Here is a 15,706-nt window from a genome sequence, read left to right as displayed (position 1 = left end):
TACCGTCTACACGCTTTATCTGCTTTCGAAGCGAAGTTTGTGTTGGACGTCCTCTCATTAATTGTAGCGGAATACGTCGATCGGTTGAGTCGAGCGTCCGTTATGAATGCGTTAAGGTACGCTGCGCGCGAAACGATCGACGTGTACATTCGTGGCTATGCGTTGTACGCACTGCGGAATCTCGGCGAGGGTCCGACGTGAACAAATGGAATCAGCAATAGAAAACCTGCCTCCGGTTCCATGTCCTGCGATCGATTTAGAGAAGCCCTTAATCGAGTTGATCTTGGAAGACTTGGATACAACGATGTCCAATCAGCATCGTGTGGAAGTTTTGGACTTGCTTTCCTCGATCTTCCAAGTCAAATACCAGGAGATCCAGATCGCATTCTTCCAGTCGAATGGCCAGTGCATTCTCGAGAGTGTGATTCGGAGCAACGCGTCCTCTCCCGAAGTGGTTCTGGCGGTGCTGAAAGTCTTCCAGATCGCGCTGACCAACCCGCAGTACCTTCAGCAAGTCGAGCAGAACAATCTAATCGGCATCTGCATCAATGTGTTCTTGCGATATGAGCAGAAGCGCGATCTCGTCAAAGCGGCGCTGCAGATCATCCAGACTCTCTGCATTCGCTGTATTCCGTTCGGATTTGCTTCTCCATAGCTTCGTCTGCCGCTGTGCTGGTTCCTTATCTCCCCAACTTGAAGTCGCTTCTCTCCGACTATCGCACCGTGAAGAACATCTGCTACGGACTGATCCGCATTCTCGTCCTGGTCGCACAGATCGGCGAGCAGTCAATCCGATCGATCCTTCTAAGCGGCATTCTGAACAACATCGACGACGTGATCATGTACCACATCTCCCACAAGTCGCTGATTCTCAACATCTTCACGCTCTTCCACGAACTCAGCAGCATTCCAGAGGGAGCCAACTACCTCGCGACGCACAACTTCTTCTCCGTCTCCATCAGAGTCATCCAGCGATTCCTCAAAGATCTCCCGTTGAACTCCGAGGAGAGCGCGGAGACCGTGGAAAAAGTGCTCTCGACGATCCAGTTTGTGATCGAGAAGCAGCCGAGCACGATGCGTTCCTTCTTAGAAACCTCCGGCTATTCCGTGATCCTCTCCGTCTGCACGTCGGAGATGGTCTCGCGAGGCGTGAAGCGCGCTGCACTGAACTGTCTGATGCTTCTGCTTCAAAACGAGCTCGGAGACAAGCAGCTCCGATCGCTGAATCTCATTTCGAGACTCCTCCAGAGCGAAACGGACGTGTCGTGGATGATTCCGATCTGGTTCTGCTGCCGATACACGATTCAATATCATTCCGGATTGGTCACAATGGACGAACTGATGCTTATGGAAGAGAGCGCGGTGCACTGCATCGCGAAATCGATCGAGGATCGCAATCTCATGAACGCCGTCGTGCAGACCATTTTCGTCTGCGTCACATGTCCAGGCCTCACTTCCAATCTCTGGACACGATCGAAGCTCCGTCCTGCTGGAAGTACGCTTCTTAGATTTTCGGTTCATTGATAGCTGCTCTCTCTGGGAAAGAAACGGAAAGCCGGTCTCTTTATGGTTTGGCCTCATTGCGTTGGTTAGTTGTAGATGTGTTGGTGCGATCCGTTCAGTCGATCAAGGCTTACTATTCGCAAGATCTGGTTCTCCAGCTGCAGATCGGATGTCTGCAAGCGTCCTTCCACGCGCAGGAAGAAGAGAAGTCGCAGAAGATTCTGCGCGAGACCGTTTCGATTCTGCGGGACATTCTGAAGAAGCCTACGATCGAAGTGATGGACATTCTCATCCGCATGTTCGACTCGCCGAAACTCTCCGCGAAGCTCCTCAGTCCCGAGCTATTCAAAACGCTGGTGGCGAGTTTGAAGAGCTCTCTTCGGAACGACAATCTCTGCATGAAGATCGTCATCGTGCTTTGCAGCGACGCCGCGCTCCTCGCCCTCCAACCCGACGATCTGCAGGTCTTATTGGAAAGTCTTCAAAGCCGCCTCAGCGACTCCAAGGAACTCTCCTCCTCTTATTATCTCGTCATTAGCGTGCTGATCGAAGTGCTCAGCGATCACGGTACGTACTTCCTCGCCATCCTTTCCATCCTAGCCTTCGCCTCCGCTTATCTCAAGCAATCCTCCCTGATCTCCCTCTTCCTCACGCGCGCATCGACCTCCCTGTCCTCCACCGCGCTTCTCCACGTGCTGCAAGCCATCCTGAAGATCTCGCTGACAGAAGGGCCGATCAAAGGCGTGGAATCCTGGCTGATCGATCAGTCCGCGAACGACATGCAGATCGTCGAAGAAAGCCTTCAGCTCCGCATGGAGTTAATCTGCCTGGTGTGTCACTACTCGCTGCATTTTCTCTCGGAGGCGGAGTTCGGCGGGGTGTTGTTCCACTACCTGAACGACAAGATTCTGGAGGAGGAAGAGGGGATTTCGCTGTGCGAGATTCTCACCAACTGTCCGTTCGCATTGTCGTTCTTTTTGGAAAAGGAGGGCCGAGCGTGGCTGCGTTCCAGTCTTCGAAGGCACTCCGCCAACCCTCGGGTTGTCGATTTTCTTCGGTTTATCTACTGCTCGGCGCTGCCTGGTCGCGGTTCCGATCGACGCTCATTCCTAGAGAACGCTGCGCTGTTCGAAGACGTTCTCTATTTGTTCTCGCTCAAAACTCTGAAGCGTCGCAACGAGGTCTTCCAGCTTCTCTACCAGGCCGTTTGTCAAACCCAGGCAGCGAACGCAAACTCCGATCGCCTTCGATTCACGACGAGTTCGGCGCGGGATTTCGTCGAAGGACTCAAGCAGATGCGTCTCAACGAGCAGCAGTGTATTGAGGCCATTTCGCTCTTGTCGCTTTGTCTGCGTTCGTTCATCGCTCCGAGTTCACGCGTAGAGCAGCTGAAAGCAACGGCACCGTCGACAAATCTGCGCTCGGTAGTCGAGCTGATCTTTGCGCTGGCCGCCGCACAGCAGTCGGCTTCGGTTCTGTCGCTGCTCCAATCGATCGTGGAGGATGTCTCGAGCTTGCAAGCGGCGAATTGTCTCTCGCAAGAGGCGGTGAGCCAGATCGGCGGAGCTTGGCTGCTGCGGATTTTGAAGGACTGCGAAGAAACAAGCATTCGGATCGTGTGCGAGATGATGGAAACTGTGTGCAGAAGCGAAGAGGGCGTTGTATTTTTACTGAGAGAGGGGTTGGAAGAGATTCTGTGTGAGAGAATGGAGAAGGCTTCGCTGGAGGATTCGCTAATCGCGATGTGCAGTTTGCTTTTATGGATGTGTCAATATGGTAAAGAATTTTAGAAGTGGAGTGTTATGCGTAGAAATCGGCCGGCAAATGATAAGAGACAATTCTGATTTGTATGGAGTGATCGAGCGAACAAGCTCCGATACTTCCCGTTTCAATCTTGATTCTTACAGAAATAGATTCATTCAACTTCGAAAACAACAAGATACTAGTTTGACAAATCAACCTCAATTTAGTTATCCCACTCGTCCTCCACCTCCTTTATTATATACAAACAAATTGATTGTTTATTGAATTAACTTTTTGTGTATTTCATCATAAATCTTATAGACCTCATCCAATAATTCTTCGGTTAATTGATCGTTCTGTAAACGTCTGTCGGTCTGGTTAATGATCTTTTGGTCTTCTTCGCTGGCTCCTGCTTCTATCAGCACGAAACCCCACTTTTGCAGTCGATTACGAATGTTATCCAATGCAAGTAGATGATTTCTAATTCTTCTTTCTTGCTCAACTGCATCTTGACGACCTCTCAATTCTTCTTGTGACATTGCTGATTGAATATCTTTGTATTCGTAACTATCTCCAGTATTAAAGTCCACTACTCGCACAGATAAAGATCCATCTTCCTGCATATCCAATATTATGAGTAAATAAGCGTCTTTGTGTAGTTCCAATTTCACTTCAAGTCTCTTCAGCATTCCATTATTCTTAGCGATCGGATCATTGCCTTGATAAAGTGGAATGCGAATTAGTGGACGTTCGACATTCCTCAAACGAATCAATTTTTTCTCCAACTTAGGTAAAGCAGTGTTTCGTGGAATGAGAACTTCCATTCGTCCTCTATTTGCAATTCCAATGTCGCTAGGGCATCGAGCAAAGTATTTCACACCTCCAATATCAGTAACAACTACGGGCTGCTCAATACTAGGCTGTGGAGTTGGAATATGCTCATCCCTGGGAGGCAGATCGGGATATCTTGATTCGAACGCGAGAATATACTCTTCAACAGACCCTGGAACAGGGGGTGGAGGAGGTATAGAGCTTGGAGCAGACGATGGAGGACATAGAGGAGCTGGAACAGGTGGTGGAAAATTATCAAATACAGGAACAAGTTCAGCATCTTCAAATGCAGGTTCAGGTACAGTCACATTTACATCTGGATGTAAATCGAGATTATGTCCATATTTAGCTGCACCATAGGCCACACATTCATCAGGACTGATGTTTCCTTTTATAGGAATCGTAGGAAAATGGCCTTTCAGTAATTCTTCAACTAACAGAAGTCGAGTTGAACCACCAACAAGAATGATACTGTCAATATCTGAAACAGTGATTTTAGCTGCTGCAATTGCTCGATCACAAATCTTCAAAGTGTCTGCAAGTTTAGGGCCGATTAATCGATTCATTTCGGCTCGAGTAAAGTCCACTATCACATCGTCCGTAATATCTATCTCAGTGTGAGGAGAGGTTAGTAAAGCAATTTTGGCTTGCTCACATTTTGAGAGAACTTTGGCTATTAACTTCGCAGGAATTGGTTCCCCAGTTTCATCCATATATCTCTTCTTCATTTCATCCAATATCAATTTGTCAAAATCAAGACCACCACAAAATATATCACCATCAGTAGCTAGTTCTGTGAATTGATCTCCTTCACATCTTAAAATTGTTACATCAAAGGTACCACCGCCTAAATCATATATCATAAAAGTCGAATCCCGTCCTTCAGTAGTAAAATCAAGATAAGCATAAGCAGCAGCTTGAGGCTCGGAAATAATAGCACGAACATTCAAACCCGCGATTTGACCCGCCAATTTTGTCAAATCTCGTTTGTATTGATCGAAATATGCAGGAACTGTTATTACAGCATTTCGTATATCACATCCAGCATAAGCTTTCATTTCTTCGGCGATTGCTGATAAAATCATAGCACCGACATCTTCAGGATGTTTTACTACATCTCCACTTTCAGTTTGAATAGCAACGACAAGTTTGTCATCAGCTCCATTTCGTATATCATATCCCACAGATCCATTCATTTTTGCAACGATGGGATTGTCATAAGTAACTCCGAGAAGGCGTTTACAACTGTGGAAAACACCATAGCTTGTGGTTTGCATTTTTTGCTTAGCAAAATACCCAACAATACTTTGGGCAGGATTCTTTTTATTATAGGCAACACAAGAAGGAAACAGACGTGATCCTGTCTTGTATGCTAATACTTCAATAGCTCCATTCTTCCATAATGCCGCTACTGAATTAGTAGTTCCCAAATCAATTCCAAATGTAGTTGACTGCATCTAAAACAAACTGTGAAATCAGGTTAAAATCCTGAGAACCGCGGAAATGGGTTAACAATGATTACAACAACAAACAAGAAGAATGTACGACATTAATAGTTTGTGACACCCTATTGCTTCGAAAACCAGTTGCCAAATACGCAGTAGTTTTTATGGCATGAATGTCATTTTAATAACACTGTCGCTTGAATGATTTGTGACTGTTTTCTTGATGATAAAAGTTCATATCTTGATACTGAAGTATTTGTGACAAGTCTGTGTATTTGGGATAAGGTTGATAACTATACTAGATTCTTTGATATAATAATCTAGAGATATTGTTGAATTAAGCTAGTTAAGGTTATATGCATTCTTTTTTCTAGAAGAGCATCCAGCATTATTTCGTATACAGACGATTATAATCAGTATTTTTATAATAATTGCTGGTAAGGATTCTCCCGTTACACTCTATCGTTGTTATTTCATTTCCTAATTGTAGATTTCTAGTCATAATGGGTTTATTTGTCAATCATATAGTATCAAGAGACTTTTCTAGGACTGATGATAACGCTCTAGACAAAATACTCTTCTTATCTGTTACTATGACTAATCGAACTATTTGGACAACGATGCTCTTATTCATCTTTTTGTTTTAATGGGACAGTATTATTCGTCCTAAACACAGGAATCATTATTCTATCGTTTCAAATATATAAGAATAAAGTTGAGATTAAGTACCTTACACTTTATATAGGCCACAGAGGAAGATTACTAGTCTGGTTACGCGTATGGTGTTAGTCCATATTGTATTTACGAGAACTACTTTTCGTCATCACAGATAAAGTGTTTTTCTTTATCATCACTTCATTGGTTGAAACCTACATTGGGTGTTGGACATTTTACTGTTGATCATACAGAGAGGCTCAATAAATAATAATAATAATAAGGATACCAATTTGCAGATATACAAATATCGGTAGAAATTATAAGAATAATAAAAGTGGATAGTACTGTACATATAGGACTATATCTCAAATGGTGCATTTGATGATGATACAACATAAAACAATAGATAATAGAGAGCTACTGACCGAGATTACTGCATGAAATGACAATATTAACATTAAGAGTACTCATAAGTTTAGTCAAAGTTGACATAACCGGGTATACTCTTTAGAAAAAAGCAATAGGACAATGTTGAGAAACGAGATCCCTTTGATCTAGTTTTATACTGATATGAAATTGGCCAACAATTATCATTCCTTTCACTTAAATATACTCTGGATCACAGAAATTCATATTTCCATTTTTAATTTGCATTTGTTTTTCGATAAGGATTACTTGTTTGTTTTTTAAGCTATCGATCTTGTACATTTGCATTTAACAAATTATCTGGAACGAAGCTACACTGCTCTATCTGTCTGTACATCATTGGGGTCTGTTCTATCGGACAATATCATTCATTATGTATTACATTCTCCGATACTTCCCGTTTCAATCTTGATTCTTACAGAAATAGATTCATTCAACTTCGAAAACAACAAGATACTAGTTTGACAAATCAACCTCAATTTAGTTATCCCACTCGTCCTCCACCTCCTTTATTATATACAAACAAATTGATTGTTTATCTATTTATTCCATTACCCTCTCGCTGATTTCAGCAAAAATATTATAGATTTCGTCTGTTAAATCTTCGGTTAATTCAAAACTTTCTAATCGCGACAACTGCCTTATTCTTTGGTTAATGATCTTTTGGTCTTCTTCGCTGGCTCCTGCTTCTATCAGCGAGAAGCCCCACTTTTGTAGTCGATTACGAATGTTATCCATTTCACTTACATAATTTCTAGTTCTTCTTTCTTGCTCAACTGCATCTTGACGACCTCTCAATTCTTCTTGTGACATTGCTGATTGAATATCTTTGTATTCGTAACTATCTCCAGTATTAAAGTCCACTACTCGCACAGATAAAGATCCATCCTTCTGCATATCCAATATTATGAGTAAATAAGCGTCTTTGTGTAGTTCCAATTTCACTTCAAGTCTCTTCAGCATTCCATTATTCTTAGCGATCGGATCATTGCCTTGATAAAGTGGAATGCGAGTTAGTGGACGTTCGACATTCCTCAAACGAATCAATTTTTTCTCCAACTTAGGTAAAGCAGTGTTTCGTGGAATGAGAACTTCCATTCGTCCTCTATTTGCAATTCCAATGTCGCTAGGGCATCGAGCAAAGTATTCCACGCATGCAATATCAATAACCCGTACGGGTTGTTCCATACTAGGCTGTGGAGTTGGAATATGCTCAACAACTACAGGCAAATCAGGATATACCGGAACAGGTACAGGATCAAGTTTAACAGCTTCAAATGCAGGTTCAGGTACAGTCACATTTACATCTGGATGTAAATCGAGATTATGTCCATATTTAGCTGCACCATAGGCCACACATTCATCAGGACTGATGTTTCCTTTTATAGGAATCGTAGGAAAATGGCCTTTCAGTAATTCTTCAACTAACAGAAGTCGAGTTGAACCACCAACAAGAATGATACTATCAATATCTGAAACAGTGATTTTAGCTGCTGCAATTGCTCGATCACAAATCTTCAAAGTGTCTGCAAGTTTAGGGCCGATTAATCGATTCATTTCAGCCAATGTAAAACTGAGATACACATCATCTGTAATTTCTATCTCAGTGTGAGGAGAGGTTAGTAAAGCAATTTTGGCTTGCTCGCAATTTGAGAGAACTTTGGCTATTAACTTCGCAGGAATTGGTTCCCCAATTTGTTCCATGTATCTCTGCTTCATTTCATCCAATATCAATTTGTCAAAATCAAGACCACCACAAAATATATCACCATCAGTAGCTAGTTCTGTGAATTGATCTCCTTCACATCTTAAAATTGTTACATCAAAGGTACCACCGCCTAAATCATATATCATAAAAGTCGAATTTCGCTCTTCAGTAGTAAAATCAAGATAAGCATAAGCAGCGGCTTGAGGCTCGGAAATAATAGCACGAACATTCAAACCCGCGATTTGACCCGCCAATTTTGTCAAATCTCGTTTATATTGATCGAAATATGCAGGAACTGTTATTACAGCATTTCGTATATCATATCCAGCATAAGCTTTCATTTCTTCGGCGATTGCTGATAGAATCATAGCACCGACATCTTCAGGATGTTTTACTACATCCCCAGTTTCAGTTTGAATAGCAACGACAAGTTTGTCATCAGCTCCATTTCGTATATCATATCCCACAGATCCATTCATTTTTGCAACGATGGGATTGTCATAAGTAACTCCGAGAAGGCGTTTACAACTGTGGAAAACACCATAGCTTGTGGTTTGCATTTTTAGTTTAGCAAAATACCCAACAATACTTTGGGCAGGATTCCTTTTATTATAGGCAACACAAGAAGGAAACAGATGGGAACTAGTCTTGTATGCTAACACATCAATACTTCCATTCTTCCATAATGCCGCTACTGAATTAGTAGTTCCCAAATCAATTCCAAATGTAGTTGACTGCATCTAAAACAAACTGTGAAATCAGGTTAAAATCCTGAGAACCGCGGAAATGGGTTAACAATGATTACAACAACAAACAAGAAGAATGGAAGAATGTACGACATTAATAGTTTGTGACACCCTATTGTTTCGAAAACCAGTTGCCAAATACGCAGTAGTTTTCGGCACAATAAAAGACAGCAGATACGAGCGCTGTGCAAACTCCAACAGCAAGCGCATAGTACCATTTGACATACGCTACTGCACCAAAAAGCAGTATGCAGCACATCATTCTGATCTCTACGGTGACGTTAATTTGATAGGGGAAGAAAATGTAAAAAGTAAGTAAAACCAGTGTAATCGTTCCCAGAATTCTAATCAGCAACGCCATGGAATGCCTACTCCTTCCAGTATAATTTTCCGTACAGAAGCGCAGTATCTCTGCTGGAAATCACGCTCCATATAGAAGCAATCATAGATTTCACGCTTTCTCTCCACTTCGACAGATGGGCTTGCATCGCGCTCCATCTCACTTGAAGCAGAGGCATTACCCGATTTGCAAGCGCCTGGATGAAGTGGACGCCTCTACAAAACAAGAAATAGATGATGGGAACCTAATGGAGGAATGATAGAGAAGAAGGAGGATAAAGCAGCCAATCCGATTGAGCGGAATAACCACGTAAGGAAGGAGAATGTTTGTGTAGAAGGAGGAAGTCAAGATCCGCGCAGGAAGCAAAGGATGACTCAGATTGACCAGGAGGAAGAGGAGGAGGAAGAGAAGGACGAAAACCGTCTGCTTGATAGCGAGACTATGTGGGAAGAGGATTGAGAGAGTGGAACTGTGGGAAGAAGAGGAAGAGGAGGATCTCGAAGGAGTAAAAGAGAAAAGTGGGAAGACAGATTTCTAGCTGTAAACCTGGCAGATGGTGTACGCGTCTTAATGTGCATGTCTAAGTTCAGGTCGCTCTCCTCGCTCTGGTTGGTCACGTTGAAGCAACGGTGATTGTAGGGAGTGATCACGAGACTCACTACGTCCTCTTCTCTTTTCGAATCAACAAGGTGGCCAAAAATATTCGCTTCTTCCCTACGATTAGAGAAAAATAGCATTAGTACAGAAGTCCTTTGTTCTTCAAAAGAAGCAGTTCGGAGAGGAAGACGTCGCTTTCTTCAGTAGGAAGAAAAGAAAAGTTTTTATGGGAAGACACGATAGTGACGAGTTTATCCTCCATCAAGTGGAAGAAGTCCCTTTCCTCATTAATGCAAATTGTTTCAGATTGGTTTACGGGGATCTACTTATAAAAACAACCAATATCCATCAACAAGAAATTCAGTTTCGATTGTGTAAGGAGTCCCTCGGAACGATACAAAACTGAAAATAGCAACAAATAGAAGCTTCACAATGAATAGTACTCTAAAGCAATTCATAGTTTGAAATGGGATAATAGGCTCTAATTCTGGAATTACATATTTTTTTGCTCTACAGGATTTCCATCGATTTGTATCTGAATGGAATTCACTGAGAAAAACTATGTATGTGCTCTGGCAACGGGACCGTGATCTATAGGTATTAGATGAACTCCACTCTGTTGTCAAGGAAATTCAGAATAAAAGGAGTGACGAGCAGATATTGAAGAAAGAGCCTGAAAAACCTGTGAAAGCAGAAAAAGAGATAAAGCGAGGAAGATGGGACGAAGAGAGTGATTCAGAGGAGGAGAGGAAAAGAAAGAAAGCAAAGAGTTCAAGTTTGGTGACGTGAGAGGGATGATATGTAGAAAAAGCGAAGCCTATCGCTCCGCAACTTCCAGAAGTCACCGTATCTTTGCCTGAAAACAGTGCTCCTGTGGACGATTATTACGCCTCTCACCCCCTTGTCGAATTACCTCCTGAGACCGACGCTACGGAAGAAGATTTGCGCTCGACAAAAATTCCAGAGCAAATCCAAATGTGTCGCTCTGTCGGAAAATACCGAAAGATCGCTCGGCTCAACGAGGGTTCTTACGGAATCGTATACAAGGCTCAAAACATCGAAACTGGAGAAATCGTGGCTCTGAAGCGCGTACTCCTCTTTCCGGCCTGCTCTCTAGATCAAATTCAGCGAGAACGTGGTTCTCCAAGAAGCCTTTCCCGTCACTGCCCTCCGCGAAATCAACAGTAACCCATTGATTCTTTCCTAACTGCAAGTCCTGCAAGACCTGCACCATCCAAACATCCTCCACGTGCAGGAAATGGTCATCGGCGACACGCTCAACGAAGTGTATATGGTGATGGACTTCGAGCCTTTCGAGCTCGGCAAGACCATCCGAACCATCAAAACCGACCTGACCGCCAGCGAGGTCAAGACATTGCTCCACCAGCTCCTCTCCGGCGTCGCGTATCTGCACCAGAAATGGTATTTCCATCGCGATATCAAGCCCAGCAACCTCCTCTACAAGAACGGCGTGCTCAAACTCTGCGATTTCGGAATGGCCAGGCGGTTCAGTCGGCCGTTGGAGCGCTACACGCAGCACGTCTGCACGCTGGTGTACCGAGCGCCGGAGCTCCTCGCCAACCCGCAGGAAGACGCTCGCTATCCTCCGTCGCGCAGCATCCTCTACGACGAAAAAATCGATCTGTGGAGCGTCGGGTAGTGTGTTGGGTCCTTTCTCGATGAGATGCATCTTCTACGAGTTCGTTATGCGCGAGCCCATCGTGCAGTGCAAGCAGGGCGACTGCGAGTTCGATGTGCTCGCGAAGCTCTTTCGGTTATTGGGCTTTCCGGGCGTTGGAATCGGGGAGAGGAGTGATGAATAGGACGATTGCTCCATTTTCGAGAATTCGCCGTATCACGGGGCGTTCAATCACTGCAAGGAGTGCTATCCCAGACTTCGAGAACTCATTCCAGCGGCGCCGCTGGTGGTAGGAGGCGAAAATCGGGGCTTTTTTTATGAATAGGGAATGCGATATTTGACGAATAACGGCGTGGATTTGATGTATCAGCTGCTGGAGTTCGATCCGAAGAAGAGAATCAGTGCAGAGGATGCGTTGAATCATCCCTATTTTAAAGAAATGCCTAAAATGAAGGTTGAGTTGGGGATGGGGATGTAATGGGTAGCGTCCTGAAGAAATGCCGGTATTTGACAAGGTTTGAGATTGCAGAGAGTTATGAAATGTTTTTTGGTTTTGATTTGTTGTGTTTGAGAAATTCACAATTGATTTATTGATCGATCGGGGTTCTGCTATGATGCATGCAGCAATAGCAGTCATCGTTTATTGCATTTTTGTAGTTGGATCAGCTGAATCGGTTTTCTCACATAGGTACGCTCTGAATTTGGCTTTTATTATAGACGGGCAAATCTGGTAAATTTGGAGGATCATTTGTTGACATTCTATTCCGAAGAGAGTGGGAGTGTATGTCAGTATGACTAAATAACCACATAGACAATTAACTTTTATCCAAACAGAAATATTACAATTAAAGGGCGGTTTCCTTGGAGCTCCTCTACTGTTTTTGTTCCCACGTTCTCTCCCACTTATAAGACATTGCTCTATGGTCTCGATATGGATTATTCTAAAAATATTTCATATGGGAACTATTATCATTCTGAATTGTATCAAGAGAGTGGCGTGAAGTCTGGTCCTCCTTCTCTAATCCGCGTATAATTTGATATCATGGCTACTGACACCCAGGTTAACTATGGTTGCTGTACCGTCGTGTCGTTAGACAAGTACATGGTGTATATGAAAGCTCCTTTCGATGAGCTCAACTTTATCGACTCTTTCAGCGAGAAATCGTCCACCCCAGACGGGATCTCGCTGCGGAACTTGAATGTTTGTTCCTTTTTCATGTGTGACTTTTTTTCGGAGGAATCCATTCGTTCTTTTACACCTCAACAGAACTATCGATACGATGTGCCTTACCGGCCGCTTAGCAATGTACACTCGACACCTCTTCACTCTGAAATAGAATGAGCGAAATCAAATCCGAGACGAAATCAAAGAGATGTTCCTCCACGGATATTCGAACTATATGACCTACGCATACCCAGCTCCACAGCTCGATCCGCTTGCGTGCGGCAAGGCTCGCTTTCCACAATCAGACATTCCCTATATGACGTTGATTGACACGCTGGACACGCTGCACGTTCTCGAATTCGACGATTTGTTCATCGATGCGGTGATTCGACTGGAGTTTTCGCTTTGTCGAGCATTGCAAACATAGAGCCCTTCCCGATTTCGACTTCGATGAGAACGTCAGCGTCTTTGAAACCACCATTCGAACCTTAGGAGGACTTCTCTCCGCTCATATGCTGCTTACAGACAATGAAACCATCATCGAGGCGTTTAATCAGCGCCACCCCGAAGCCAAACCGTTTCACTACTCCAATCATCTGCTCGATCTCGCTCGGGATCTTGGCGATCGATTGCTCAAAGCGTTTCAACCGAACGGTTTGGCGTTCGGATCGGTGAATTTGCGGCTCGGCGTGCTGTGGAACGTCGAACTCACGCGGCTTTTTGAAGTGTAGGAGACGCAGATCTCCAGTCTGGCGGGAATCGGCTCGTGTTTACTCGAGTTTGCCGCGCTTTCTTCGCTGACGGATGATTTGAAGTACATCGATACGGCGCGGCGATGCATGGTCCGTCTGTATGAATTGCGCTCGCCGTACGATATGGTCGGAAAGCACTTGGATATTCGGAAGGAGAAATGGACGGAGTTGAGCTCGTGCTTTGGTCGAAACAGCGATAGTTACTACGAATATCTCTTGAAAGGGTACATTCTGCTCAATGACAACCAGCTCTATGACATGTTTATGACGCTGTATTACGCGATCGACGTTTACAACAAGGTTGATCATCGGATGGTTGTTGAATTGCAGGATAAAGTCTTTTGGCATGAAGTCTCGGACTACAATAAGCCGGAAACGCTGGTTCCTTTCAGCTATTCGCTTTCGGCTTTCTGGCCGGGCGTTCAGTTTTTAGCGGGAGATTATGTGGGAGGAAAAACGACGCTGATGCGTTTTCTGTATGTGTGGGATTATTTCGGGTATATTCCGGAGTATTTCAATATCGCAGCCCGCGAAGCAGTACATGGCGGCGAAGAGTTGCATTGTGTGTTGCTTTCAACGCTTAGCTACCCGCTTCGACCGGAGGTGATCGAGAGCATGATGTACCACGATACGGTGTTTGGAACGGGGGAAATGGTGCATTGGGGAAAGATGATTCTGCATCAGCTGAACAATACGCGCACCAAAGTGAGGATTGGAGAGCAAACTCATGCGTAGTGCGGATGGGCTTCGATCAAAAACATCATTACGGGGGAAGTGATCGGCGAAATGCCTTCCTTCATGCTCTCCGAAACGCTCAAATACCTCTATCTGCTCTATTCCAACGTCTTTCTTCGCTTCTTTTTGCATGTAGGACTCGCAATACCGCGGACGCGAATGGCTCTTCACCACCGAAGGCCATCTCTTCAACATCTCCCGCATCCAATCCAACGCACATCTCCGCAACGTTCTTCCTGGCTCCGTCCTCCTCACGCTGTAGTACATCCAAGAGGTCAATTCGCTCTACGAAGAATCCACCGATCCGCACTGGGATCTTCGCTGCTCCGCCTCCTTCGCCAGCGATTTCTTTCACCAGGCTCGCTCGGTCGTGCAGCCGCCTCGCTGCGTCTTCCAGCTCAACCCCTCGGAGTGTCGCAAGCCGCTCGTTCCGCGTCAATGTCCCGCCGTGCGGCCGCAGGAGCTGCTGCAGCGCCCCTGGGTGTTCGAGGACCTCGTGTTTTACACGCATCGCCGACATCAAGGGATCGAACTCTACCCTCCAGTCCCACTTACACAACCAACAACAGCTAGTGCAGGGCAAGGCAGTCAGCTGGATACTCTCGGATCCGAGGAGGAGTCTGCGTTTGAGTCTGGATCTGGATCTGGATCAGAATCAGGATCAGGGAAGAGAATGAGTGTGAACGTCCAACTGGACGGGAACGGACACGCGGTGCAGGTGGAAGTGGAGTCGATCGCTCAGCTGATTTCGCTTCTGAAAATCGTGCAGAAGCCGCGGAGCTGGGGCGAATCGGAGGAAACGCGGCTGAATCGCGTGGCGGCGAAGCAAAAACTGAAGGGATTGGTCAACCCGATGCCGCCATTTCGGTTTTTGCCGACGCAAAGTCAATTGGAAGTCATTCTGAGCGAAACGGGATCCGTGAAAGTGGAGATCGAGGATCATTTGTTCTGTCGGTTCTCGTGTTCCACGTTTCTCCTTTGTTTTGGTCTCAAAGATAGATCCTCTCTCATCATTCGTCCGCTTTCCTTTTCGTCGCTTCTACTCATGGAATCAATTCCCGTCGATTCAGACGAAGCCCATCCGCTCAATTCCACCCAATTCGTCAGCGTGGTTCAAGTGAATCATGCGGACAACGCGCCCTCCATCCCCCTTCTCTGCATCTTCACCCTCCACTTCGACCAGCCCGTCGAATTTCCCTGCATCGTTCGCGATTTTTCGCTGGGAATCCGAACCGAAACCAGCGTCATCATCGAAGAAGGCCAATTCGAAAAAGATTCGCAAGGGAACTGGCGATTGCGGAGCAGTTCCTCCACGAGCACGCCGGTATCGGTTCGGACTGCGATCGATTTCGATGGGAAGGAGGAAATAGCGAGGTTTATCGTGATTGACACGTTCGGACTACTTGAAGAGTACATGGA

At 44.9% G+C, this 15,706-nt stretch overlaps 4 protein-coding genes across 4 annotated transcripts; 3 read left to right on the top strand and 1 right to left on the bottom strand.

Moving 5' to 3' along the window:
- Positions 1-3,524: 3,524 nt before the first annotated feature.
- Positions 3,525-9,053, bottom strand: GSBLH_T00002959001 (uncharacterized protein; the record flags this gene model as incomplete). The annotated part of the gene is made up of 2 exons (XM_013041603.1): positions 3,525-5,534; positions 7,161-9,053. 2 exons carry the CDS (start codon positions 9,051-9,053, stop codon positions 3,525-3,527), a joined length of 3,903 nt encoding a protein of 1,300 aa, XP_012897057.1.
- A 1,918-nt stretch (positions 9,054-10,971) lies between these two features.
- On the top strand, positions 10,972-11,656 carry GSBLH_T00002958001 (Serine-threonine kinase; the record flags this gene model as incomplete). The annotated part of the gene is made up of 3 exons (XM_013041602.1): positions 10,972-11,085; positions 11,114-11,180; positions 11,211-11,656. The coding sequence occupies 3 exons, from the start codon at positions 10,972-10,974 to the stop codon at positions 11,654-11,656; spliced, it is 627 nt and encodes a 208-aa protein (XP_012897056.1).
- Positions 11,657-11,675: 19 nt separating this feature from the next.
- GSBLH_T00007102001 (uncharacterized protein) lies at positions 11,676-12,156 on the top strand (the record flags this gene model as incomplete). Its single annotated transcript, XM_013041601.1, has 4 exons — positions 11,676-11,789; positions 11,820-11,924; positions 11,961-12,089; positions 12,121-12,156. 4 exons carry the CDS (start codon positions 11,676-11,678, stop codon positions 12,154-12,156), a joined length of 384 nt encoding a protein of 127 aa, XP_012897055.1.
- Positions 12,157-13,008: 852 nt separating this feature from the next.
- GSBLH_T00002957001 (uncharacterized protein) lies at positions 13,009-14,860 on the top strand (the record flags this gene model as incomplete). Its single annotated transcript, XM_013041600.1, has 4 exons — positions 13,009-13,196; positions 13,228-13,501; positions 13,532-14,257; positions 14,288-14,860. 4 exons carry the CDS (start codon positions 13,009-13,011, stop codon positions 14,858-14,860), a joined length of 1,761 nt encoding a protein of 586 aa, XP_012897054.1.
- Between the last annotated feature and the right edge of the window lie 846 nt (positions 14,861-15,706).

The sequence above is a fragment of the Blastocystis hominis genome, assembly GCF_000151665.1.
Source record: "Blastocystis hominis, Singapore isolate B (sub-type 7) whole genome shotgun sequence assembly, scaffold_22".
Classification (NCBI taxonomy): Eukaryota; class Bigyra; order Opalinata; family Blastocystidae; genus Blastocystis; species Blastocystis hominis.
This window is presented reverse-complemented; position numbering and strand designations above follow the sequence as displayed.